The sequence below is a fragment of the Phocoena phocoena genome, chromosome 7 (assembly GCF_963924675.1).
Source record: "Phocoena phocoena chromosome 7, mPhoPho1.1, whole genome shotgun sequence".
Taxonomy (NCBI): Eukaryota; Metazoa; Chordata; class Mammalia; order Artiodactyla; family Phocoenidae; genus Phocoena; species Phocoena phocoena.
The window spans coordinates 2497347-2524621 of NC_089225.1; the positions used below are offsets into that span (position 1 = coordinate 2497347).

The 27275-nt window shown below is 39.8% G+C and overlaps 1 protein-coding gene across 1 annotated transcript in view; it reads left to right on the forward strand.

Moving 5' to 3' along the window:
• The window catches only part of OCA2 (OCA2 melanosomal transmembrane protein), a 229348-nt gene that overhangs the window by 58026 nt on the left and 144047 nt on the right, over positions 1–27275 (forward strand). The window contains exons 9-13 of the mRNA XM_065880688.1: positions 7194–7265; positions 8515–8580; positions 11382–11438; positions 18573–18697; positions 21676–21814. Of these exons, the coding sequence (XP_065736760.1) occupies positions 7194–7265; positions 8515–8580; positions 11382–11438; positions 18573–18697; positions 21676–21814 (459 nt within the window). The remainder of the gene's footprint in view (positions 1–7193; positions 7266–8514; positions 8581–11381; positions 11439–18572; positions 18698–21675; positions 21815–27275) is intronic.

Genomic DNA, 27275 nt, shown 5'->3' on the forward strand with positions numbered 1-27275 from the left:
GGATTGCTGAGTCATATGATAGTTCTATTTTTAGTTTTTTAAGGAATCTCCATACTGTTCTCCATAGTGGTTGTATCAATTTACATTCCCACCAAAAGTGCAGGAGGGTTCCCTTTTCTCCACACCCTCTCCAGCATTTATTGTTTGTAGATTTTTTGATGATGGCCATTCTGACCAGTATGAGGTGATACCTCATTGTGATTTTGATTTGCATTTCTCTAATGATTAGTGATGTTGAGCATATTTTCATGTGTTTGTTGGCCATCTGTATGTCTATTTAGGTCTTCTGCCCATTTTTGGATTGGGTTGTTTCTTTTTCTGATACTGAGCTGCATGAGCTGCTTGTATATTTTTGGAGATTAATCCTTTGTCAGTTGCTTCATTTGCAAATATTTTCTCCCATTCTGAGGGTTGTCTTTTGTTTTTGTTTATGATTTCCTTTGCTGTGCAAAAGTTTTAAAGTTTCATTAGGTCCCATTTTTCTAGTTTTGTTATTTATTTCCATTACTCTAGGAGGTGGGTCAAAAAGGATCTTGCTGTGACTTATGTAATAGAGTGTTCTGCCTCTGTTTTCTGCTAAGAGTTTGATAGTATCTGGGCTTATATTTAGGTCTTTAATCCATTTTGTGTTTATTTTTGTGTATGGTGTTAGGAAGTGTTCTAATTTCACACATTTACATGTAGCTGTCCAGTTTTACCAGCAAGACTTATTGATGAAACTGTCTTTTCTCCACTGTATATTCTTGCCTCCTTTGTCAAAGATATATACGTAGGTTTATTTCTGGGCTTTCTATCCTATTCCATTGATCTATCTTTCTGTTTTTGTGCCACTACCATACTGTCTTGATTACTGTAGCTTTGTAGTATAGTCTGAAGTCAGGGAGCCTGATTCCTCCAGCTACGTTTTTCTTTCTCAAGATTGCTTTGGCTATTTGGAGTCTTTTATGTTTCCATACAAATTGTAAAAATTTTTGTTCTAGTTCTGTGAAAAACGTCATTGATAATTTGATAGGGATTGCACTGAATCTGTAGATTGCTTTGGGTAGTGTAGTCATTTTCACAATATTGATTCTTCCAGTCCAAGAACAAGGTATATTTCTGCATCTGTTTATGTCATCTTTGATTTCTTCCTCAGTGTTTTATAGTTTTCTGAGTACTCTTTTGCCTGCTTAGGTAGGTTTATTCCTAGGTATTTTATTCTTTTTTTGCAATGGTAAATGATACTGTTTCTTTAATTTCTCTTTCAGATGTTTTGTTGTTAGTGTATAGGAATGCAAGAGATTTCTGTGCATTGATTTTGTATCCTGCTACTTTACCAAATTCACTGATTAGCTGTAGCATTCACTGATTTCTGGTAGCATCTTTAGGATATTCTATGTATAGTATCATGTCATCTGCAAACAGTGACAGTTTTACTTCTTTTCCAATTTGGATTCCTTTTATTTCTTTTACTTCTCTGATTGCCATGGCTAAAACATCCAAAATACCTTTAATAATAGTGGTGAGAATGGGCACCCTTTTCTTGTTCCTGATCTTAGAGGAAATGCTTTCAGTTTTTCACCACTAAGAATGATGTTGGCTGTGCGTTTGCCATATGTGGCCTATATCATGTTGAGATAGGTTCCCTCTCTGCCCACTTTATGGAGAGTTTTTATCATAAATGGGTGCTGAATTTTTTCTAAAGCTTTTTGCATCTATTGAGATGATCATATGGTTTTATCCTTAAATTTGTTAATATGGTGTATCACATTGATTGATTTGCATATATTGAAGAATCCTTGCATTCCCAGGATAAACCCCACTTGATCATGGTGTATTATCCTTTTAATGTGTTGTTGGATTCTGTTTGCAAATATTTTGTTGAGGAGTTTTTCATCTATGTTCATCAGTGATATTGGCCTGTAGATTTCTTTTTTTCTGACATCTTTGTCTGGTTTTGGTATCAGGGTGATGGTGGCCTCATGAATGAGTTTGGGAGTGTTCCTCCCTCTACTATATTTTGGAAGAGTTTGAGAAGGATAGATGTTAGCTCTTTCTAAATGTTTGTTAGAATTCGCCTGTGAAGCCATTTGGTCCTGAGCTTTTGTTTGCTGGAAGATTTTTAAATCACAGTTTCAAGTTCATTGCTTGTGATTGGTTGGTTCATATATTCTATTTCTTCCTGGTTCAGTCTTGGAAGGTTGTACTTTTCTAAGAATTTGTCTAATTCTTCCAGGTTGTCCATTTTATTTGCATATAGTTGCTTATAGTAGCCTCTCATGATCTTCTGTATTTCTACAGTGTCAGTTGTTACTTCTCCTTTTTCATTTCTAATCTGTTGATTTGAGTCTTCTCCCTTTTTTTCTTGACGAGTCTGGCTCATGGTTTATCGATTTTGTTTGTCTTCTCAAAGAACCACCTTTTAGTTTTATTGATCTTTGCTATTGTTTTCTTCATTTCTTTTGTATTTATTTCTGATCTGATCTTTATGGTTTGTCTCCTTCTGCTAACTTTGAGTTTTTTTAGTCTTCCTTCTCTAATTGCTTTAGGTGTAAGGTTAGGTTGTTATTTGAGATATTTCTTGTGTCTTTAGGTAGGATTGTATTGCTATAAACTTCTGTCTTAGAACTGCTTTTGCTGTATCCCATAGGTTTTTGGTTGTTGCGTTTTCATTGTCATTTGTTCGTAAGTATTTTTTTCTTTCCTCTTCAATTTCCTCAGTTATCTCTTGGTTATTTAGTAGCATACTGTTTAGCCTCCACGTGTTTGTATATTCTACAGATTTTTTTTCATGTAATTGATATCTGGTCTCAAGGTGTTGTGGTCTGAAATGATGCTTGATATGATTTCAATTTTCTTAAATTTTCATAGACTTAATTTGTCACCCAAGATATTATCTATCCTGGAGAGTGTTCTGTATGTACTTGCGAAGAATGTGTATTCTGTGGTTTTTGGATGGAATGTCCTATAAATATCAATTAAGTCCATCTGATCCAATGTGTCATTTAAAGCTTGTGTTTTCTTATTTATTTTCTGTTTGGATGATCTCTCCACTGGTGTAAGTGGGGTTTTAAAGTCCCCTACTATTATTGTGTTACTGTCGAGTTTCCTTTTTATGGCTGTTAATATTTGCCTTAAGTATTATGGTGCTCCTATTTTGGGTGCATAAATATTTACTATTGTTGTATCTTCTTCTTGCATTGATCCCTTGATCATTAATTAGTGTCCTTCCTTGTCTCTTGTAATAGTCTTTATTTTCAAGTCCATGTTTTCTGATATGAGTATTGCTACTCCTGCTTCCTTTTGATTTCCATTTGCACAGAATATCTTCTTCCATTCCTCACTTTCAGTCTGTATGTGTCCCTAGATCTGAAGTAGGTCTCTTGTAGACAGCATATATATGGGTCTTGTTTTTATATCCATTCAGACAGTCTTTGTCTTTTGGTTGGATTATTTAATCCATTTACATTTAAGGTAATTATTGATATATATGTTCCTATTACCATTTTTCAAATTGTTTTGGGTTTTTTTTTTTTTTAATAGGTCTTTTCCTTCTCTTGTGTTTCCCACTTAGGGAAGTTACATTATCATTTGTTGTTAAGCTGGTTGGGTGGTGCTGAGTTCTCTTAACTTTGCTTGTCTGTAAAGGTTGTAATTTCTCCAGTCCAATCTAAATTAGATCCTTTTTGGGTAGAGTAATCTTGTTTGTAGGTTTTTCCCTTTCATCATTTAAAATACATCCTGCTCCTCCCTTCTTGCTTGCAGAGTTTTTGCTGAAAGATCAGCTGTTAACCACACGGGGATTCCCTTGTATGTTATTTCTTGCTTTTCCTTGGCTGCTTTTAATATTTTTTCTTTGTATTTAATTTTTGATAGTTTGATTAATATGTGTCTTGGCATGTTTCTCCTTGGACTGATCCTGTATGGGACTCTCTGCACTTCCTGGACTTGATGACTATTTCCTTTCCCATGGTAGGGAAGTTTTCAACTATAATCTCTCAAATATTTTCTCGGCCCCATTCTTTTACTCTTCTTCTTCTGGGACCCTTATAATTTGAATGTTGGTGCATTTAATGTTGTCCCAGAGTTCTCTGAAACTGTCCTCAATTCTTTTCATTCTTTTTTCTTTTTCTGCTTCTTGGCAGTTATTTTCACCATTTCATCTTTCAGGTCACTCATCCATTCTTCTGCCTCAGTTATTCTGCCATTGGTTCCTTCTAGGGTATTTTAATTTTCAGTTATTGTGTTGTTCATCACTGTTTATTTGTTCTTTAGTTCTTCTAGTTACTTGTTAAATGTTTATTATATTTTTTCCATTCTATTTCTGTGATTTTGAATCATCTTTACTATCATTATTCTGAATTCTTTTTCTATTAGACTGCCCATCCCCTCTTCATTTGTTTGGTCTGGTGGGTTTTTACCTTGCTTCTTCATCTGTTGCATATTTCTCTGTCTCCTAATTTTGTTCAACTTACTGTGTTTTTGATCTCCTTCTGCAAGCTGTAGAGTCATAGTTCCTTTTAATTCTGTTGTCTGTGCCCAGTTGGTGAGGTTGGTCCAGCGACTTGTGTAGGCTTCCTTGTGGAGGGGACTGGAACCTCTGTTCTGGTGGGTGGAGCTGGATCTTGTCCCTCGGATTGGAAGGGCCATATCCATTGGTCTGTTTTGCAGTGTCTGTGAGCTTAGTATGACTTTAGGTAGCCTGTCTGCTAATGGGTGGTTTTTTTTTTTTCCTGTCTTGCTAGTTGTTTGGTGTGAGGCAGTCATCACTGCAGCTTGCTGGCTGTGGGGTGGAGCTGGGTCTTAGTTTTGAGATGGAGACCTCTGGGAGAGATCTCATCAATAAATATTCCATGGAACCAGGTGTTCTCTGGTGGTCCAATGTCCTAGACTTGGCTTTTCCACCTCAGAGGCTTAGGCCTGACCCCCAGCCAGCACACCAATACCCTGCAAACCACACAGTGCACAAGAAAAATAAGAAGTATAAACAAAACAAAACAAAAACAAAACTAAAAAAGATCCCCCTAAAATGAACAGATGAGACCCCAAGACAAATGGTAAAAGCAAAACCAAACAGACAAAAATCACACAAAGAAACATATATACAAACACTCACAAAAAGAAAAAAAAAGGGAAAAGAAAGAGAGTAACCAAACCAGTAAACAATTTCAAAAATGAAAAGAAACACTAAAAACTAAACTAACACAAACATAAAACCAGAAACATATCAAATGCAGAAAGCTAATTAAAAAAGGCAATGAAAACATAAAACAAACACACAAAAACTATCCAAAAAAAAATGTAAAGACAAAGAAAGATGAAAGCAGAAGGAAAAAATACAAAACAACAAACTAGTAAAGTAAAAATAGAAAAATGTAAAATATAGTTAAAAATAAAATGAAAGCAAAGCAAAGGAAAAAAGCAAACAAGGAAAAAAACAATATAATGAAAAAGTACAGTAGAATTAGGAAAAAATAAATTAAAATATGTTAAAAATAAAAGCATAAAAAGAAAAGAAAAGGTAAAGAGAAAGGTAAAATTAAAGAATAATAATAATAAAGAAAAAGAACAACAGAACTGAAAAACAAAACAAAACAAAACAAAAGTAGTGATATTTTCCTGTGGCCTTAGCTGTCAGTGTCCTTGCCTCCACAGTGAGCCACAGCCAATCCCTGCCTACCCAGGAAGTCCTCCAATACTCCTAGGTAGTTCTCTGGACCTGCTGTGGGCACTGTGGGATCAGCTCATACTCTGATCTTGACCCATGTGTACTTGCCCACAAAGTCCACAGTTGCCCCCAAAGTCTGCAGCCTCAGTTCTGGGAACCTTCATTGTCTATTCAGGTATTCCACAGTTGCAGGGTTTACCCAGCTGATTGCAGGGATTTAATCCACTGCTCCTGCAGCTGCACAGGGATATTTCCCTTTCTCATCTTTGGTCACACTGCTCCTGGGTTTCAGCCTTGGTTTTGGCCCCACCTCTGTGTGTGGGTTTCCCTCAGGCATCTGTTCCCCACTGAAGCAAGAGGAGGCAAAAACAGTTGCTGATTAGGGCTCCCTTGCTCACTCAGGTTGGGGCTGAGGGAGGGATATAGCAGTCATAATTGGGATGTGCTGGGAGTGCCTGTGGGCCACAGAGGCTGGCATGAAGTTGCAAGAGCCCGAGGCATGACATGTGTTCTTCCAGGGAAGTTGGAAGGCAGTGGCTGGCTGCAGAGGCTTATGGGAAGGTGTGGGAAGAGACCTACCTTGCACACGGGACCCTTAGCAGCAGTGGCTACAGTCTCTGGGGTCCAAGGTAACAGCTGCGGCTCAGGGTGCACCATTTTACATTCACACCAGCAATGTTTGAGGCTTTCAAATTCTCTGCATCCTTGCCTTTCTTTATATTTTGCCTTAGAAATTCCATGCCCACTTGAATTATAATTAAATAGAAAAAGTATTTTCGTGGTTCAGTGGTAATGCTGAAGTTTCAATTAGATTAAGCATTTTATAACAGTCTCAGTAATTGGGCAGAATTGATTTATATTGTGGAACTAATTTTCCAGTTGCCTATGGATTATATGGTAAATAATTAATGATAATTTACTGCAGGCTTCCTTATAGAACAAACTTTATCGAGCTTCTACTTCAGGGTCATCTAATTATGCAGGAAATCTTTCTTTAGAAAGCAAACTGGTGATGGTTGTGTGTGTCTCTAGGGCATCCAGACTCTGAAACAAAGAAACTCACGATTTATTTATTGTCTTAATAGTTATGGTATAAAATGGCCAATCTTCACAAATACTTATACCGACAGAGGCTTCTGTGTGTTTTATTTATTTTTAAAAAATATTTATTTATTTTTGGCTGCATTGGGTCTTGGTTGCAGCACGTGGGATCTTTCGTTGTGGTTTGTGGGCTCTTTATTGTGGCATGTGGACTTCTTTCTAATTGTGGTGCGCAGGCTCCAGAGTGCATAAACTCAGTAGTTGCGGTGTAAGGGCTCCAGAGTGCATGGGCTCTGTAGTTGCAACACATGGGCTCCCTAGTTGTGGCATGTGGTCTTAGTTTTCCTGTGGCATGTGGGATCTTAATTCCCCAACCAGGGATCAAACCCACTTCCCCTGCACTGGAACGTGGAAACTTAGCCACTGCACCACCAGGGAAGTCCCTTTCTGTGTGTTTTAACGTCCTGTGGATTAGAATGCAGTAATTTTCTATGTTTCTTTCCAGATTGTTCACAGAACACTGGCAGCCATGTTGGGTTCCCTTGCGGCATTAGCAGCGCTGGCTGTGATTGGAGATGTAAGTGTAACATTTTGAGTCAATGGCTTAGCACGCAATAGAATGTCAGATTCAAAGACAGTCCAAGAATTAGGCATTAGCTGGTGATTTTACTTTTTTAATATACTCTTTCACATTTCCCATTAGTGGCATGAACTTTACAGCACTGATGAGTAATTAACATTTGACTTTATCACACACATCCCAGTGGTGTTATTCTCCACCCTAGCTGAGGAAACGCTTGACTCATGGTGGTCAAGCATTTTCCCAGGTCATGCAGCTGAGTTATGTTAGAGCTGGCCCTATGTACTGTCAGCCCATGGAAATTAGAGGAGGCCATCCTGGCTGGAGCAGAGAGGTGGGAGACAATGAGTTTGGGGTTCTGTCCTGCAGACATCAGGAGGTCCCTGGATGTGCAAGTCTGGGGGGAATAGCACCCGCTCAGGGTCTGCGTGTGGTCCATTGGAATGCAGGGACATTGGAATGAATGTAGGGAAGCAAGAGAGGCCAAGTGCCCACTAGAGATGGAGGCCTGTGGAGCCTCCATCTTGAGGAGTAGTGCTGGAACTGACCAAAGTGGCAACATACAGAACTTAAGATTGAAAGCAACTCTGTAGAATTTCAGGGATTGTTCTGAAAAGTGCTACTAAAGGGCAGTCAGTGAACCAAAGAATAATAACTGGGGCTATGTGGGGCTATGTTCAGTTTGTTATTTATTGTTTTTTTATTTTCTTTTTCTTGACTAGAGTTGGTATAAACAAACACTAACTCTAAGGGTAAAATGTCCCAGAATCCTAAAACTTACACATAAACCACTGTTATTTTGGGTTAACTCCTTAATTGTTAAGGAGTAGTGTAGTAGTAGTTATTTAATTCTAGAAATCATTGACGTAGCACATGGCTTGTGCTGCAGGAACCTCCCTGGACCACTGTGCAGTCCTTTTCCAACAACCAGGCTCTCCAAGTGCCCTCAGTTCCCAGTCTGGGTTCCCAGTCCCCCATGATTCTACCTTCCCTTAAGGACATGGACGGGACTTAATAAATCTGCTGTTTTTTTTTATTGTCAAGTGCATAGGTTTGACGTTATTATGCTTTGGGTCATGAGTGTTTTTCAGTGATGATATAATCTGATTTCAAAGGCAAGCAGATGGTGTGACTTTCGACTGTGGTCCAATGAGTGGGTTTTCTGTAAAGGGCGGCATATATTTACAGTTTATCACCAGGAGGATGATGCCCAGGACTAATTGGCAAATTTGTGCTTTGATTGCAGAGACCTAGCCTGACCCACGTGGTGGAGTGGATTGATTTCGAGACTCTGGCCCTGCTGTTTGGCATGGTAATGACAGTCCTCCCAGTGGGACAGGGTCCCAAGCTTGCTGTAACCTTGGACCTTCTCTTTTGCCACTGCTGACTCTTAAAGACACTGTGATGCTTGACAATTAGGGCTTGATTGAGAAGTGTTTGTGCAGGTCTAGCTGATTTCTCCTGAGAAGGAATGGAGTGATTGGTGCTCTGATTAGTTAGCTGTAAAATTTCAGCCTAAGGCCTGTCTGACAGTGAAATAATCTTGCCATTCAGAAAATTTAGAAATTTAAAAAAGTTACTGTACTTAAAATATAAAATGGAATATCCTAAACAGATAAACCATTTAAGTTTTTCAGTGATTGGAAAAGTACCTTTAATTATATGGATAAAGGAAGAAATTGTCTCTAAGTAATTGTTTGTATATTTGCTGTAAAACAGACATTTTCAAGTGGCCCCTCTACTGTGTGCTATGAAGAGTGTCACCAAATGACCTTGTAGGAAGGGAACTTTAAGACACACTAGTGGGCTAGTGTGGTACATGAGCCATAAACAAACTTAACTGGTATAAGTGGAATTTGACAGGGGTCTGAACAGCAGTGGGAACGGCTATTGCACTCTTGAACAGACCCACAGCAGCTGAGTGATTTGAGGAGGGTGTTTCCTCTCAGGGCTAGAAGACTCACACTGTGTAAAGCAGGTCACCACATGCCCTCACCTCCTTGCTAATATTCTTTCTGCCCTAGCACCATAGAGGGCCCTGCTGCTCTAGGCTTCGGTGTGACCCAAAGTGGCTGCCTACTCTGTGGGTGGAGTGGGAGGCAGGTCAGTGCTCTGAACTCAGGCTTCATAGAGGAACAAATGTATTGGGTCCTGAAGTGTATAGCATTTGGGCCTATGGAAGGAAGAAGGAAGGCATACCAGATGGCTTATAAAATAGGTTTTTAAAAAAACTTAAATGATTGGAATATTAGTTTTCTGGGGCTGACATAATAAAGTACCACAGACTGGGTGACTTAAACAACAGAACTGTATTTCCTCACAGTTCTGGAGGCTGGAAGTCTGAGATCAAGGTGTTGGCAGGGTTGGTTTCCTCTGAGGCTTCTCTCCTTGACTTGTAGATGATCATCTTCTCCCTGTGTCCTCACATGATTGTCCCTCTGGGCATATCTGTGTCCTCATCTCTTCTTCTTATAAGGTCACAAGTCATACTGGGTTAGGGCTTCACTTTTTTTTTTTTTTTTTTTTGCGTTACTCGGGCCTCTCACTGTTGTGGCCTCTCCCGTTGCGGAGCACAGGCTCCGGATGCGCAGGCTCAGCAGCCATGGCTCACGGGCCCAGCCACTCCGCGTCATGTGGGATCTTCCCGGACTGGGGCACAAACCCGCAGCCCCTGCATCGGCAGGCGGACTCTCAACCACTGCACCACCACAGAAGCCCAGGGCTTCACTTTAATTACCTTCTTAATATAGTTACATTTGGAGCTACTGGGGGTGGTTAGGATTTTTTAAATGAGTGGTTTAATTTTTTTCTCAAATGGAATTGGTAGAACTTTGTGGGGTGCAGAGACAGTCTATATAACTAGGCCCCTGCCTTTTCCACCCTGTTGCATGCCAGTCACTTACCCAGTCCCTGAGTTCCAGCATCTCTTGGGTGGTTCTGGCAGCTGACGTGTGGAACAGCTTCACCATGACAGTGGAAGACCACACAGGACCTACTCATCCACGTTCATGTGAAGCTTCCATTGGTGTGTGAAGCTCCACATTCTATAAATGGCCTCACAGTGGCCATTTGGGTTAGGATGAATATTGTTGGTCATGCTAGACAAGGTAGATATTTGTACTGAGTCTAAATTAATTTTTGGACACTTTTGTTTTGCACTGTTTATTTGAAAGACAGTATTGGGCCCACTCTTTTCTAAGTACTTTAGTTTACATAATGCTATTGAATTTTCACAACAACCTTACAAGGAACAGACATTCAGAGATGAGGTGAGAAAACCAAAGTACAGAGAATTAAAATTTTTTTCAAAGTTAAATTACTCCTAAGTAGCAGAATTGATATTTGAACCTGCATCTTCTCACTCCAAGTTCAGCACATGATACATCACCATCTAAGGAGGTAGAATAGAGAATCTTCCAGAAAGTTCAGGCTGGTTGAAATGTCTGGTTGATTAGACTTAGAATAAATGGGACATTACTTTTTGTTACTATCTAGGATGATTATTCTCACCTACTCAGTGTCATCAGTAGAAAAACGCAAGTGAGTAGGCCTTCTGGGTTCATATAGAACACAGAGAATAATCATTTCAATGTAACTACTCTTATTTGCTTGTCTTGATCAAATTGGTGATAAAAATCTGTTAAATTATTTTAGGAAACAAAATTTAAGCCAGTTTAAAAGTCTTAAAACATTGAATTGTTGCTTGTGTGGACATTTAGGTGTAGAAGGCCATATTCTGTCCCATTTCGTTCCCTGTTTCTAGCTTTGTGACTGTAAGTGAGTCACCTTCCATCTCTGCCTGCCAGTTTCCTGGTCTATAAGACAGAGAGTAATTATAACACAGTGTTCACTGTCAAGATCAGATGGAATGATAATGTACCTTGGGCACATATCCCTGAACAAATATAGAGGTGCAAACCCACTAGCAAGGGGCTTGATTCAGGGAGTTAGTAAGTGAACCACACTCATCAAGAGAGTGAGAAGCTTGATGAGGTGGTAACTTTCACGCAGAGGCCAGAGATCAGATTTGAAAGGGGTAACTCTGGTGTCATTTCAGGATGGTGCTGAATGCTGAAACATTCTCCTTGTCTCCTGTTTCTTTTTTCCCCACAGATGATTTTAGTAGCCATATTTTCAGAGACTGGATTTTTTGATTATTGTGCTGTAAAGGTAAGTTTGATGTGGCATTTAATAGTTATGTGTTAATTAATTGACATATTTATTTTTCCACCATTACATATTTAGTGAATAGAACTACCACTTAAAGCAAATATTTTAAAATTCTGTCCTCCTTTTCAAAATCACTGCTGAAAAGCTGGACATAGTTGCTGTGCTAAGTTAGGTGCCTCTGAGCAACACTTTCAGCTTCTCAACAAATAACCAAAGAAGAGGATCAAGGAGAAGAGTACTAGAGTTGAGTGTTTGTATGACAGGGTTCAAATTGGCAGGTTGAGAGCTATGCACCAAAACTGTTTTGCACTTCAGAGTATCCAAATATTTTAAATCATCAGCTTCTGACTACTCCACTTTTTGGTGAAATAATTTCAATGATTACTTTCTAAACATTGAGCATATAAACATTCCTTTTTTTTTTTTTTTACTGTATTTAATTAATTAATTATTTTAAAAAATCTGTATTGGAGTATAATTGCTTTACATTGTTGTGTTAATTTCTGCTGTATAACGAAGTGAATCAGCTATACGTATACATATACCCCCATATACCCTGAGGAATCCACCAGCAAGTTCTGACTGGCAGAATTTGTACTGGTCCTGGCTGAAAACCCGGCCTGCGCCCAGCAGCCATACCACAGACGAGCCCATGCCCATGCCGCTCAGATCTCCCAGCTGGATATTGGATATAGCTTTTGATGGTTTAGGGCCTCTTTCACTTGACCTAGCCATGTGGGTGACAGGGTCTTGGTGCTCCGGCCTGGTGTCAGGCCTGAGCCTCTGAGGTGGAAGTGCCAAGTTCAGGACATTGGACCACCAAAGACCTCCCAGCCACACATAATATCAAATGGTGAGAGCTCTTTCAGAATTCTCCATCTCAATGTGAAGACCCAGCTCCACAAACAGCCAGCAATCTCCAGTGCTGGATACCCCATGCCAAACAACTGGCAAGACAGGAACACAACACCACACATTAGCAGAGGGGCTGCCTAAAATCATACTAAGTTCACAGACAACCCAAAAAAGACCACCAGGAGCAGCCCTGACCACAAGAGAGAGAAGATCCACCCCACCCACAAAAACACAAGCACCAGTCCCCTCCATCAGGAAGCCTACACAAGTCACTGAACCAGCCTCACCAACTGGAGGCAGAAACTAAAAGCAATAGGAACTATGAACCTGCAAACTGCAAAAAGGAGACCCCAAACACAGTAAGTTAAACAAAATGAGAAGACAGAGAAATATGCAGCAGATGAAGGAACAAGGTAAAAACCCATCAGACCAAACAAATGAAGAGGAAATAGGCAGTCTACCTGAAGAAGAATTCAGAGTAATGATAGTAAAGATGGTCCAAAATATCAGAAATAGAATGGAGAAAATACAAGAAATGTTTAACAAGGACCTAGAAGAAGTAAAGAGCAAGCCAGCATTGATGAACAACACAAAACATGATATTACAAATTCTCTGGAAGGAATCAATAGCAGAATAATTGAGGCAGAAGAATGGATAAGTGATCTGGAAGATAAAATAGTGGAACTAACTACCACAGAGCAGAATAAAGAAAAAAGAATGAAAAAAATTGAGGACAGTCTCAGAGACTTCTGGGACAACATTAAACCCACCAGCATTCAAATTATAGGGGTCCCAGAAGGAGAAGAGAAAAAGAAAGGGTCTGAGAAAATATTTGAGAGATTATAGTTGAAAATTTCCCTACCATGGGAAAGGAAATAGTCAAGTCCAGGAAGCTCAGAGTCCCATACAGGATCAGTCCAAGGTGAAACATGTCAAGACAGATATTAATCAAACTATCAAAAATTAAATAGAAAAAAAAAATTATAAGCAGCAAGGGAAAAGAAACGCATAACATACAAGGGACTCCCCATAAGGTGAACAGCTGATCTTTCAGCAGAAACTGCAAGCCAGAAGGGAGTGGCAGGACATACTTGAAGTGATGAAAGAGAAAAACCTACAAACAAGATTACTCTACCCATCAAGGATCTCATTCAGATTTGATGGAGAAATGAAAACCTTTACAGACAAGCAAAAGTAAAGAAACTCAGCACCACCAAACCAGCTTTAAAACAAATGCTAAAGGAACTTCTCTAGGCAGGAAACAAAAGAGAAGGAAAAGACCTACAATAATAACCCCAAAACAATTAAGAAAACGGTAATAGGAACAAACATATTGATCATTACCTTAAAGGTAAATGGATTAAATGTTCTAACCAAAAGACATAAGCTGCCTGAATAGATATAAAAACAAAGCCCATATATATACTGTCTACAAGAGACCCACTTCAGACCTAGGGACACATACAGACTGAAAGTGAGGGGATGGAAAAACATATTCCATGCAAATGCAAATCAAAAGGGAGCTGGGGTAGCAATACTCATATCAAATGAAATACACTTTAAAATAAAGACTATTAAAAGAGACAAAGATACTACATAAAGACCAAGGGATCAATACAAAGAAAAAGATATAAAAATTGTAAATATTTATGCACCTAACATTGGAGTACCTTAATACATAAGGCAAATGCTAACAGCCATAATAGGGGAAGTTGACAGTAACACAATCATAGGAGGGGAATTTAACACCCCACTTTCACTATTGGACATATCATCCAAAATGAAAATAAATAAGGAAACACAAGCTTTAAATGATATACTAAACAAGATGGACCTAATTGATATTTATAGGACATTACATCCAAAAACAACAGAATATACATTCTTCTCAAGTGCTCATGGAACATTCTCCAGGATAGATCATATCTTGGGTCACAAATAAAGCTGTGGTAAATTTAAGAAAATTGAAATTGTCTCATGTCTTTACCGACCATAACGCTACAAGACTAGATACCAATTACAGAAAAAAAAAAACTGTAAAAAATACAAACACATGCAAGCTAAACAATACGCTACTAAATAACAGATCACTGAAGAAATCAAAGAGGAAATAAAAAAATACCTAGAAACAAATGACAATGAAAACACGACGACCCAAAACCTATGGGATGCTGCAAAAGCAGTTCTAAGAAGGAAGTTTATATCAATACAATCTTACCTCAAGAAACAAAAAATGTCTCAAACAACTTCACCTTACACCTAAAGCAAGTAGAGAAAGAAGAATGAAAAACACCCCAAAGTTAACAGAAGGAAAGAAATCATAAAGATCAGATCAGAAATAAATGAAAAAGAAATGAAAGAAACAATAGCAAAGATCAATAAAACTAAAAGCTGGTTCCTTGAGAAGATAAACAAAATTGATAAACCATTAGCCAGACTCATCAAGAAAAAGAGAGAGAAGACTCCAATCAACAGATTAAGAAATGAAAAGAAGTAACAAGTGACACTGCAAGAAATAAAAAGGATAATGAGGGGCTACTACAAGAACTATATGCCAATAAAATGGACAATCTGGAAGAAATGGACAAATTCGTAGAAAAGAACAATCTTACGTGACTGAACCAGGAAGAAATAGAAAATATAAACAGACCAATCACAAGTACTGAAATTGAAACTGTGATTAAAAATTTTCCAACAAACAAAAGCCCAGGACCAGATGGCTTCAGGTGAATTCTATGAAACATTTAGAGAAGAACTAACACCTATCCTTCTCAAACTCTTCCAAAGTATAGCAGAGAGAGGAACACACCCAAACTCATTTAACAAGGCCACCATCACCCTGATACCAAAACCAGACAAAGATGTTACAAAAAAAGAAAACCACAGGCAAATATCACTGATGAACATAGATGCAAAAATCCTGAACAAAATACAAGTAAACAGAATCCAATGGCACATTAAAAGGATCATACACAATGACCAAGTGGGGTTTATCACAGGAATACAAGGATTCTTCTATATATGTAAATCAATCAATGTGATAAACCATATTAACAGATTGAAGGAAAAAACCATATGCTCATCTCAATAGATGCAGAAAAAGCATTTGACAAAATTCAACACCCATTTATGATAAAATCCCTCCAGAATGTAGGCATAGAGCAAACCCACCTCAACATGATAAAGGCCATATATGACAAACCCAGAGCCAAGATCGTTCTCAATGGTGAAAACCTGAAACCGTCCTCTAAGATCAGTAAAAAGACAAGGTCGCCCACTCTCAAAACTATTATTCAACATAGTTTTGGAAGTTTTAGCCACAGCAATCAGAGAAATTGGAAAAGAAGAAGTAAAACTGTCACTGTTTGCAGTTGACATAATACTATACATAAAGAATCCTAAAGATGCTACCAGAAAACTACTAGAGCTAATCAATGAATTTGGTAAAGTAGCAGTATAAAAAATTAATGCACAGACATCTCTTGCATTCCTATGCACTAATGATGAAAAACCTGAAAGAAATTAAGGAAACATTCCCATTTACCATTACAACAAAAAAGTAAAATACCTAGGAATAAACCTACCTAAGGAGACGAAAGACCTGTATGCAGAAAAGTATAAGACACTGATGAAAGAAATTAAAGATGATACAAACATATGGAGAGATATAGCATGTTCTTGGATTGGAAGAATCAACATTGTGAAAATTACTATACTACCCAAAACAATCTATAGATTCAATGCATCCCTATCAAACTACCAATGGCATTTTTCACAGGACTAGAACATGAAATTTCAGCATATGTATGGAAACACAAAAGACCCCGAATAGCCAAAGCAATATTGAGAAGGAAAAATGGAGCTGGAGGAATCAGGTTCCCAGACTTCAGAATAAACTACAAAGCTACAGTCATCAAGACAGTATGGTACTGGCACAAAAACAGAAATATAGATCAATGGAACAAGATAGAAAGCCCAGAGATAAACCCACACACATATGGTCACCATATCTTTGATGAAGGAGGCAAGAATATACAATGGAGAAAAGACAGCGTCTTCAAAAAGTGGTGCTGGGAAAACTGGACAGCTACATGTAAAAGAATGAAATTAGAACACTTCCTAACACCATACACAAAAATAAACTCAAAATAGATTAAAGACCTAAATATAAGGCCAGACACTATAAAACTCTTAGAGGAAACTCATAGGCAGAACACTCTATGACATAAATCACAGCAAGATCCTTTTTACCCACCTTCTAGAGAAATGGAAATAAAATAAACAAATGGGACCTAATGAAACTTAAAAGCTTTTGTACTGCAAAGGAACCATAAACAAGATGAAAAGACAATGCTCAGGATGGGAGAAAATATTTTCAAATGAAGCAATGGACAAAGGATTAATCTCCAAACTATATAAGCAGCTCATGCAGCTCAATATCAATAGAACAAACGACCCAATCTAAAAATGGGCAGAAAACCTAAATAAATATTTCTCCAAAAATATATACAGATTGCCAACAAACACATGAAAGGATGCTCAACATCACTAATCATTAGAGATATGCGAATCAAAACTGCAATGAGTTATTACGTGACACCGGTCAGAATGGCCACCATCAAAAAATCTACAAACAATAAATGCTGGAGAGGGTGTGGAGAAAAGGGAACCCTCTTGCACTGTTGGTGGGAATGCCATTATGGAGAACAGTATGGAGGTTCCTTAAAAAACTAAAAATAGAACTACCAAATGACACCGCAATCCCACTACTGGGCATATACCCTGAGAAAACCATAATTCAAAGAGTCATGTACCACGATGTTCATTGTAGCACTATTTACAATAGCCAGGACATGGAAGCAACCTAAGTGTCTATTGACAGATGAATGGATAAAGAAGATGTGGCACATATATACAATGGAATATTACTCAACCATAAAAAGAAATGAAATTGAATTATTTGTAGTGAGGTGGATGGACCTAGAATCTGTCCTACAGAGTGAAGCAAGTTGGAAAGAGAAAAGCAAATATTGTATGCTAACACATATATATAGAATTCAAAACAAAAATCATTCTGAAGAACCTAGGGGCAGGACAGAAATAAAGATGCAGATGTAGAGAATGGACTTGAGAACACAGGTCAGGGATGGGTAAGCTGGAATGAAGTGAGAGAGTAGCATTAACATATATACACTACCAAATATAAAATAGATAGCTAGGGGGAAGAAGCTGCATAGCACAGGGAGATCAGGTTGGTGCTTTGTGACCACCTAGAGAGATGGGATAGGGAGTGTGGTAGGGAGATGCAAGAGGAAGCGGAGGGCTTCCCTGGTGGAGCAGTGGTTGAGAGTCCGCCTGCCAATGCAGGGGACGCGGGTTCGTGCCCTTGTCCCGGAAGATCCCACATGCTGCGGAGCGGCTGGGCCCGTGAACCATGGCCGCTGAGCCTGCGCGTCCCGAGTCTGTGCTCCGCAACGGTAGAGGCCACAACAGTGAGGGGCCCGCGTACCGGAAAAAAAAAAAATATATAGGAAGGGGATATGGGGATATATGTATACATATAGGTGATTCACTTCATTATACAGCAGAAACTAACACAACCTCTTAAAACAATTATCTTCCAATAAATATGTTAAAAAAACAAACAAAGAATTTGTATTGGTCCTATTACTCAGGGTTGGCAGGAAGACATCTTGTCCTGCTCTGCTAACGAAAGACTAGTGCTGGGCTTGACTTTTTAAAATTTGCAACTGAAAATTTCTTTTTAAAAAATATTTACTTTACAAAGTCCTTTCCAAACCTTGAATGATAGAACAATTCTGTGATTTTTGCCATCTTTGTGCACCACCTTGCACCTCCCAGGTACTATCTGGCCTCTTCCTCACAATACCTTGGTACTGAAAGTAATCCTTAGATCCCCAAAGATCAGCAGACTCTAGGGTCAGGTGGATCCCAAAGTCACAGCCCAAGCTGTCCAACCAAAAGGAGTATGTAAAAGACTAGGGGATGCAGGGGTGACAGACCGTCACCTTGTGACAGATTGACCACCACAGGGCACTGAGAAGGAGAATCTGAGGGAACAACATAGGCCAGGGTGGATTTAGAACGTCCAGGTCCAGCCATTACTGCCTCATCTCAGCAGATTTAGGAGTTTGTGGGTCTAAGTTTTAATCCTCCATGCAATGTTTATTTAGACCCTTAGTTTTAGAGACCCTAATGAAATGTTGCATCTGTTCTTTGACCCTGCTGATCCTGGCTTGTTCTTTATCGCGCCGCAGGCATACAAACTGTCCCGGGGAAGAGTGTGGGCCATGATCATCATGCTGTGTCTCATTGTCGCCGTCCTTTCTGCCTTCCTGGACAACGTCACCACAGCGCTCCTCTTCACTCCCGTGACCATAAGGTAGGCAGAGTGGCACCGTGTGGGCATCAGGCCAGGCTCACAGCAGCGCATGCTGGCTGCTGACCTTGCCCTTCACCCGTGTGCTTGGGTCCAGCCTGCACACCCACTGGGACTGTGGCTCTGTGTGCACGGCTGTGACAGTGGCAGTGGTGGTTGCAGAAATGCTGCAGAAGTCAGCACACATGGGCCTTTGTGTACTGTGGGACAGACCATCAGGGGCCAGGAGTTCTGGTCCATGGGCTCCGTGGGGCACTCAGCCAGAGAGTGGGAGGTGGGGCTGCTGTCCTGCTCTGGCAGGCTCCTCGTGGAAGGATTGGACCCGGCAAGGCCTTGAAAGGCAACTCTGGGAAAGAGAAATTTGGTTTGATTCTATTTTGCTCCTTTTAATTCCATCCACTTCCTTTGTTTGACATTCACCGAGCAGCACAGGCTGATCACCTGGAGCCTCCTGGGGCTTGGACTTCAGCCTGTCATTGTGCAGCCCCTTCCAAGCTCATGGATGTACACTTGTATCTAGACTTTATGTTCCTTATTTTAAAGATGGTTCCCAGCATATCATGGTCTTCCCCTGCTAAGACCCATCATGTGCTGGCGCTGGCTGCTCCTCGGGAGACTGAGGGGACACAGTGGTTTCTGGGAAGCTAGGCAGTGAGGACCTTTAGACAAGTCACTTCAGCTGCACTGATCCGGGTTGTACCATCAAAGAGATTAACCCAAACTAGTGTTCTGAGGATTCTGCCAGATGAGAGATTCTGTTGCACTTAAGGCATGAGACGGCAAGTTCAGTGTCACCAGCGAGGGGCTACTTCCAGAGCCCAGGACTAATTCTGGGCAATACTTTTGTTGTTGGAAGAGTAGCGACCCTCAGAGAAGGAGGGAGTTGGAGTGTGGGGTGGGGAGAGGAGAATGAAGGTTAGAGAGGAGCAGACAGCGGGCAGCACCCCACGGATGGGCCTGCAGTGTCACAAGTCAGTCTGTTGCTCAGGCTTCTGCAGGCTTGACTACATTGTCATGGCCCACATGCAAATATAGATTTGAGGGGGAGGGACGCTGGACTCAGCGTGCCTGCACAGGGAGCATAGCACCTCCCAGTACCTAAGGGTTCTTCTGAGGGTAAATGCGGGATGGAGGGCGTTGTAAACTGTAGCACATGCTAAAACCAACCCTGCCCCTAGGACACCTCAGGGGGCAAGAGGCAGTTCACACCCACCCCACTTCAACCAGGGCAACTCTGCTGCTGACACTGGTTTGAAAATCATCTCACAATGTGCCAGATTCCAGCATGTCACTGCACTCTCTGATGATGGCACCCACGTTCTCAGCATCCCTGTATAACCTGGGCAGCTGAGGGTTGTCTCAGCCTTGCTGGGATTTGTTTATATCCTTAGTGTTCTAGGAACTGGCTTTGTAATTTTTTTTTTTTTTTTTGGTACGCGGGCCTCTCACTGTTGTGGCCTCTCCCGTTGCGGAGCCCAGGCTCCAGACGCGCAGGCTCAGCGGCCATGGCTCATGGGCCCAGCCGCTCCATGGCCTGTGGGATCTTCTCGGACCAGGGCACGAACCCACGTCCCCTGCATCGGCAGGCGGACTCTCAACCACTGCGCCACCAGGGAAGCCCTGGCTTTGTAATTTTATGTGAGAATAGCAATTCTATTTATTAGTCTAAAAATTACATCTTTCAAGATTGAAATGTTGGGGTGCTCAGATTCACTGTTTATACTACCATATTCTTCATGACTCTATAAACTTAATGACATTTCTTCTGCCTTTGTCTGGATTGGGTAGCGCTAGTCTTTACAGTTAAACAGCCAGATCTGGCATTGCTGGTTAGCATGCACTAATCCTTTTCTTGCTAGAAGCAGAGCCGGGGCATCCTAAGCTGATAGCTTCTGCTACTGATTGGGGTCTGTTCCTCTTTTTTGGATTCATCCCTGTCCCTTGTCCCTGGACACTGCTCCCTTCTCAGCTTCCACACGGTTCTGTAGGCCAGTCCCCCTCAGAAGAGCTGCTGGCTGTGATCTGAGCTGGGAGGTGGTAGAAAGGACCCTTGAGGGACTTCCCAGACTCCACGCTTCCACTGCAGGGGGCATGGGTTCAATCCCTGGTCAAGGAACTAAGATCCTGCATGCCGTGGAGTGGCCAAAAAAAAAAAAAAATGACCCTTGAATGCAGCAGGAACACCCTTCACTGCCAACTTCCACACCCAGGCCTGGCTTCTGTAAGGAAGTGGGCAATGTGATGGGCAGGTGGAGGACGAAATACCATGAGGTATTTCCTAAACTTTCTTTAGAGTAGCCTTTTCTCAACTGTGTGCTCAGAGGACCTACTCGCGGAGCTCTAAACGCTGCTGCCCAGGCCCAGGCCCAGGGATTGATCTGTTGTGAGCTGGGCAGCAAGACTGTCAAGATTCCCAGACAAATCTAGTGTGTAGCCAAGGTGGAGAACCACTGCTGTAGAGTGTGTGCTCCTTGTTAATATTACGCTTAGGGCCTCAACATTTGAAAAGTGTAAGGTGGGTATGGAGCTAGGTTGGCAGGCATGGTGTGAGACACTGGGTGGCGGTGCTTTATGCTCTAGCCTCATCCTACTCAGAGGGGTCTGGTGGCAAAGATGCATTCATATCTGCCAGGGCCTACCCTGCACAGGGTCCTGCACCCTGAGTGCTTCCTCCAGACCTGTGGGGGCGAGGCAGGAGTATATTTTCACATGGACGGTTCAGATGGGTTTTATGTTAATTTTCAGAGAAATCTAATGCTGAGAGTCAAATTTATCCAGTAGCTCTGTAGCACTGTTGTCGTTTTTTACCCCTCAACATTGCCCTTCTCACAGGTGTGTGAGTGTGCGTGCACATGTGCACAAGCACATGCACACACATGCCTCCCTTGTACAAGCAAGTGCTTTAAAAAAAATTAAGTCTCACACGGGCAATTCACAATGTGAAGAGCGGGACTGTTTTCATTTTCCTCCATTCATGACAGATTGTGTGAGGTGCTCAATCTTGATCCAAGACAAGTCCTGATTGCAGAAGTGATCTTCACAAACATTGGAGGAGCTGCCACTGCCATTGGCGACCCACCAAATGTCATTATTGTTTCCAACGAGGAGTTGAGGAAAATGGTATGTATCAGTATAACAGGGTTGCTTCCAATAAATATAAGTGTGAAGCTTACTTGCACACTTAATAAAATTTTAACCCGAACGGATGTCACTTCTTCATATGAAGTGCTTTTGGTCATCTTGAGAGTGGGAAGTTAGGTGACTGATCCGCTAATTTAAAAATTTTTATTGGAGTATAATTGCATTACAATGGTGTGTTAGTTTCTGCTGTATAACAAAGTGAATCAGCTATACATACACATATATCCCCATATCTCCTCCCTCTTGCGTCTCCCTCCCACCCCTCTAGATGGACAAAAAGCACTGAGCTGATCTCCCTGTGCTATGCAGCTGCTTCCCACTAGCTATCTATTTTAAATTTGGTAGTTTATATATGTCAATGCCACTCCCTCACTTTGTCCCAGCTTATCTTTCCACATCCCCGTGTCCTCAAGTCCATTCTCTATGTCTGCATCTTTATTCCTGTCCTTCCCCAGGTTCTTCAGAACCTGTTTTTTTTTTTTTTTTTATATTCCATATATATGTGTTAGTATATGGTATTTGTTTTTCTCTTTATGACTTACTTCATTCCATATGACAGATTCTAGGTACACACACCTCACCACAAATAACTCAATTTCATTTCTTTATATGGCTGAGTAATATTCCATTGTATATATGTGCCACAACTTCTTTATCCATTCATCTATCGATGGACACTTAGGTTGCTTCAATGTCCTGGCTATTGTAAATAGAGCTGTAGCCAACATTGTGGTACATGACACTTTTTGAATTATGGTTTTCTCAGGGAATATGCCCAGTAGTGGGATTTCTGGGTCATATGCTAGTTCTATTTTTAGTTTTCCTTTTTTTTGTTTTGTGGTATGCGGGCATCTCACCATTGTGGCCTCTCCCCTTGCGTAGCACAGGCTCCGGACGCGCAGGCTCAGCAGTCATGGCTCACGAGCCCAGCCACTCCGTGGCATGTGGGATCTTCCCAGACCGGGGCACGAACCCGTGTCCCCTGCATCGGCAGGCAGACTCAACCACTGCGCCACCAGGGAAGCCCTATTTTCAGTTTTTTAAGGAACCTCCATGCTGTTCTCCATAGTGGCTGTAACAATTTACATTCCCACCAACAGTGCAGGAGGGTTCCCTTTTCTCCACACCCTCTCCAGCATTAATTGTTTGTAGATTTTTTGATGATGGCCATTCTGACCGGTGTCAGGTGATATCTCATTATAGTTCTGATTCACATTTTTCTAGTGGTTAGTGATGTTGAGCATCCTTTCATATATTTGTTGGCAATCTGTATATCTTCACTGCAGAAATGTCTATTTAGGTCTTCTGCCCATTTTTCGATTCGGTTAATTGTTCTTTTGAAATTGAGATGCATGAGCTGCTTGTATATTTTGGAGATTAATCCTTTGTCCGTTGCTTCATTTGCAAATATTTTCTCCCATTCTGAGGGTTGTCTTTTCATCTTGTTTCCTTTGTTTCCTTGTTTCCTTTGTTGTGCAAAAGCTTTTAAGTTTTATTACCGTACTGTCTTAATTACTGAAGCTTTGTAGTATAGTTGGAAGTCAGGAAGCCTAATTCCTCCAGCTCTGTTTTTCTTACTCAAGATTGTTTTGGCTATTCGGGGTCTTTTGTGTTTCCATACAGATTCTGAACATTTTTGTGCTAGTTCTGTGAATAATGCCAGTGGTAGTTTGATAGGGATTGCATTCGATCTGGAGATGGCTTTGAGTAGTATAGTCATTTTCACTATGTTGATTCTTCCAATCCAGGAACATGGTATGTCTCTCCATCTGTTGGTATTATCTTTAATTTCCTTCATCAGTGTCTTATAGTTTTCTGCATGCAGATCTTTTGTCTCCCTAGATAGGTTTTTCCTAGGTATTTTATTCTTTTTGTTGCAATGGTTAATGGGAGTGTTTCTTTAATTTCTCTTTCAGATTTTTCATCATTAGTGTATAGGAATGCAAGAGATTTCTGTGCATTAATTTTGTATCCTGCTACTTTACCAAATTCATTGATTAGCTCTAGTAGTTTTCTGGTAACATCTTTAGGACTCTCTATGTATAGTATCATGTCTGCAAAGAGTGGCAATTTTACTTCTTCTTTTCCAATTTGGATTCCTTTTATTTCTTTTTCTTCTCTGATTGCTGTGATTAAAACTTCCAAAACTATGTTGAATAATAGTGGTGAGAGTGGGACATAGGTCCAAAGTAAAACTGAGTGAAAAGTAATGCAAAACATTCGTGAGCTATGGGAAAACTTCATGTGGCCTAATATATCTGTAGTTCTTGTCTCTGAAGGAGAGTGGGGAACAGAAAAAGATATTTGAAGAAAGTATGGTTTAAAATTTCAAATTTTATGAAAGATATAAACCCAGAGATTCAGGAAGTTCAATGAAGTCAGAGCACAAGAAACATGAAGAAAACTAGGCCATGCCATAATTATTGTACACATGAAACTTATATAATGTTGTAGACTGATGATACCACAGGTAAAAAGAGGCATAATGGGTCATTTACTTTTTCAAGAGCTACACTTTGACTTGGATATTTCATTTTGGAAATAATAAGAAATAATTATTTTTAAAATAGCTATTTTTTTGGACTTCTCTGGTGGCACAGTGGTTAAGAATCTGCCTGCCAATGCGGGGGACGTGGGTTTGAGCCCTGGTCCAGGAAGATCCCACATGCCGTGGAGCAACTAAGCCTGTGCACCACAAATACTGAGCCTGCACTCTAGAGCCTGTGAGGCACAACTACTGAGCCCGCATGCCACAACTACTGAAGCCTGTGCACTAGAGCCTGTGCTCTGCAGCAAAGAGAAACCACTGCAATGAGAAACCCACCACTGCATTGAAGAGTAGCCCCTGCTCACCACAACTAGAGAAAGCCCATGTGCATCAATGAAGACCAAAAGCAGCCAAAAATAAATAAATACATTTATTAAAAAATGTATTTTAAAGATCTATTTAAATATAGCTATTTTTAGCTACAGAAAATTGAAAAACCTGTGTGAAAAAATTCCAAGGGTCAAAGACAAAAGTGAAATTGTGAAGTATTTTGGATTGAATTATGAAAACAAAATTTGTGGGATTCCTCTCAAGCAGGAGTCAGCAAACTTTTTCTTAAGAGTCCATATAATTAGTATTATAGGCATGTGGGCCTTATGGTCTCTGTGGCAATCACTCAACTCTGTCACTGTCACAGGAAAGCAGCCACAGACAACACATAAATGAATGTGCATGTCTATATTCCAGCCTGCAATTGTAGTTTTCTGGTACCTGCTCTAAAACAGTATTCAGAGGGGAATTTATACCATTAAATACCAATATTAGAAAAGAAGAAATGTCTCAAATCAGTGACCTCAGCTTCAATCTTAAGAAACTAGATAAAGAAGAGCAAGTTAAACTAAAAGTAAGCAGAAGAAAGAAATACAGGCCAGCATGGAGAACAGAAAAACAGTAGAGAAAAATCAATGAAAGCAAAAGCTAGTTCTTTGATAAGATAAATAATTCTGACAAACTTCTGGCCAAACTGATGAAGAAAATAAGAGAGAAGACATAAATTACCGATATCAGGAAAAGAGATGTTACATCACTAAAGAGCATACAGACATTAGGCATTGTTCGGGAGTGTTGTGGACAACTCTATGCCAATAAATTTGACAACTTAGATAAAATAGACAATTTTCTTGAAAGACACACTCTACCAAACCTCACTCAAGAAGAACTAGATAACCTGAGTAGCCCTATATCTATTAAAGAAATTGAATTTGTAGTTAAAAACCTTCCCAGAAAGTACAAAACAAACAAAAAACTCAGGCTAAGATAGCTTCTTTGGTGAATTCTACCAAAGGTTTAAGGAAGAAATAATGTTACAACACTAATTCTACATAAACTTTACAGCAAATTGAAGAGGAGAGAATACTTCTCAACTAACTCTATAAGGCCCTGATGCCTAAACCAGACAAAACCAGGATAAGAAATCTATTGACAAATATTTCTTACGAACATAGATGTAAATTTTTAAAAATTAGCTAATCCAATTTAACAATATATAAAATGGATAATACAGCACAATCAAGTGGAATTTATCCTAGAAATGGAAGATTGGTGTTATATTCGAAAAATCAACCAGTGCAATTTGCTAGCAAACTAAATGAGAAAATCCATATGATCATCTCAATAGATGCAGAAAAAAATTTGGCAAAATTCAACATCCATTACTGATAGAATCTCTCAATAAACTAGGGACAGAAGAGAGCTTCTTTAGCCTGATAAGGAGCATCTATGAAAAGCTTACAGCTAGCATCATAGTTAAATGGGAAAAACTGAATACCTCCATAGATCAGAAACAAGACAAAGATGTCTGTTCTCACCACATAAATGCAACATTTTACTGGAGGCTCTAGCTGGTACAATAAGTCAAGAAAAGACATACTAGGCATCCATAATGGAAGGGAAGAATTAAGTCTTTATTTGCATATGACATGATTGTCCATGTTGAAAATCTGAAGGAATCTACAAAAAAAAAAAAAAAAAAAGCTCCTGGAAATAATAAGTAAAATTGACAAGGGTACAAGATCAATATAGAAAAAGTAATGGTTTTCTATATTCTAGCAATAAACAGCTGGAAATTGAAATAAAAATGCCATTTACTATAGCATCAATACATAAAATAGGGTAAATCTGACCAAACATATGCAAGAAAACAACAAAATATTGCAGAAAGTAATTAAAGAAGATCTAAATAAATGGGGAGATATATTTTGGTCATGGATCAGAAGACTCAATATCGTTAAGGTATCAGTTCTCCCTAGATAGATCTGTAGATTCATGCAATTCCTATCAAAACCATAGCAGAACCAGTGTTTTTTTTTTTTTAGAAATTGGTAAACTGATTTTAAAATTTATATGGAAATTCAAAGTATCCAGAATAGTCAAAAACAACTCTTAAAGTGCAAAACAAATTGGAAGGGCTAGTACTACCTAATTCCACTACTTATTATAAAGCCACACTAACAAAGACGGTGTGGTACTGGCATCAAGATAGGTGGATAGATAAATGGAACAAAGTAGGGAGTTCAGATATAAATCCTCACATACATGATTTTTGACAAAGTGATTTTTGACAAAGGTGCAAATTAAGCCAACTAAGTGGAGAAAGGATAGTTTTTTCACAAATAGTCCAGGAACAAATGGACATGCATATGCAGGAGAAATAAACTTTAGTCCACACCTTCCACTTTATCAAAAGGTTAACTCAAACAGGGATCACAGACATAATTGTAAAGGCTAAAACTTTAAAATTTCTTATAGAAAATATTTTTCAGTAGAATAGGTATAGAAATAGTTCAAGTGAGAGCATGGCTACTGTAATTTATGACTGATTTTAGAACTCTGCTTTCCATTTCTGTTGTTTGTCTCTTCTTTTTATGACAATATGTTAATGAATGCTGCAAT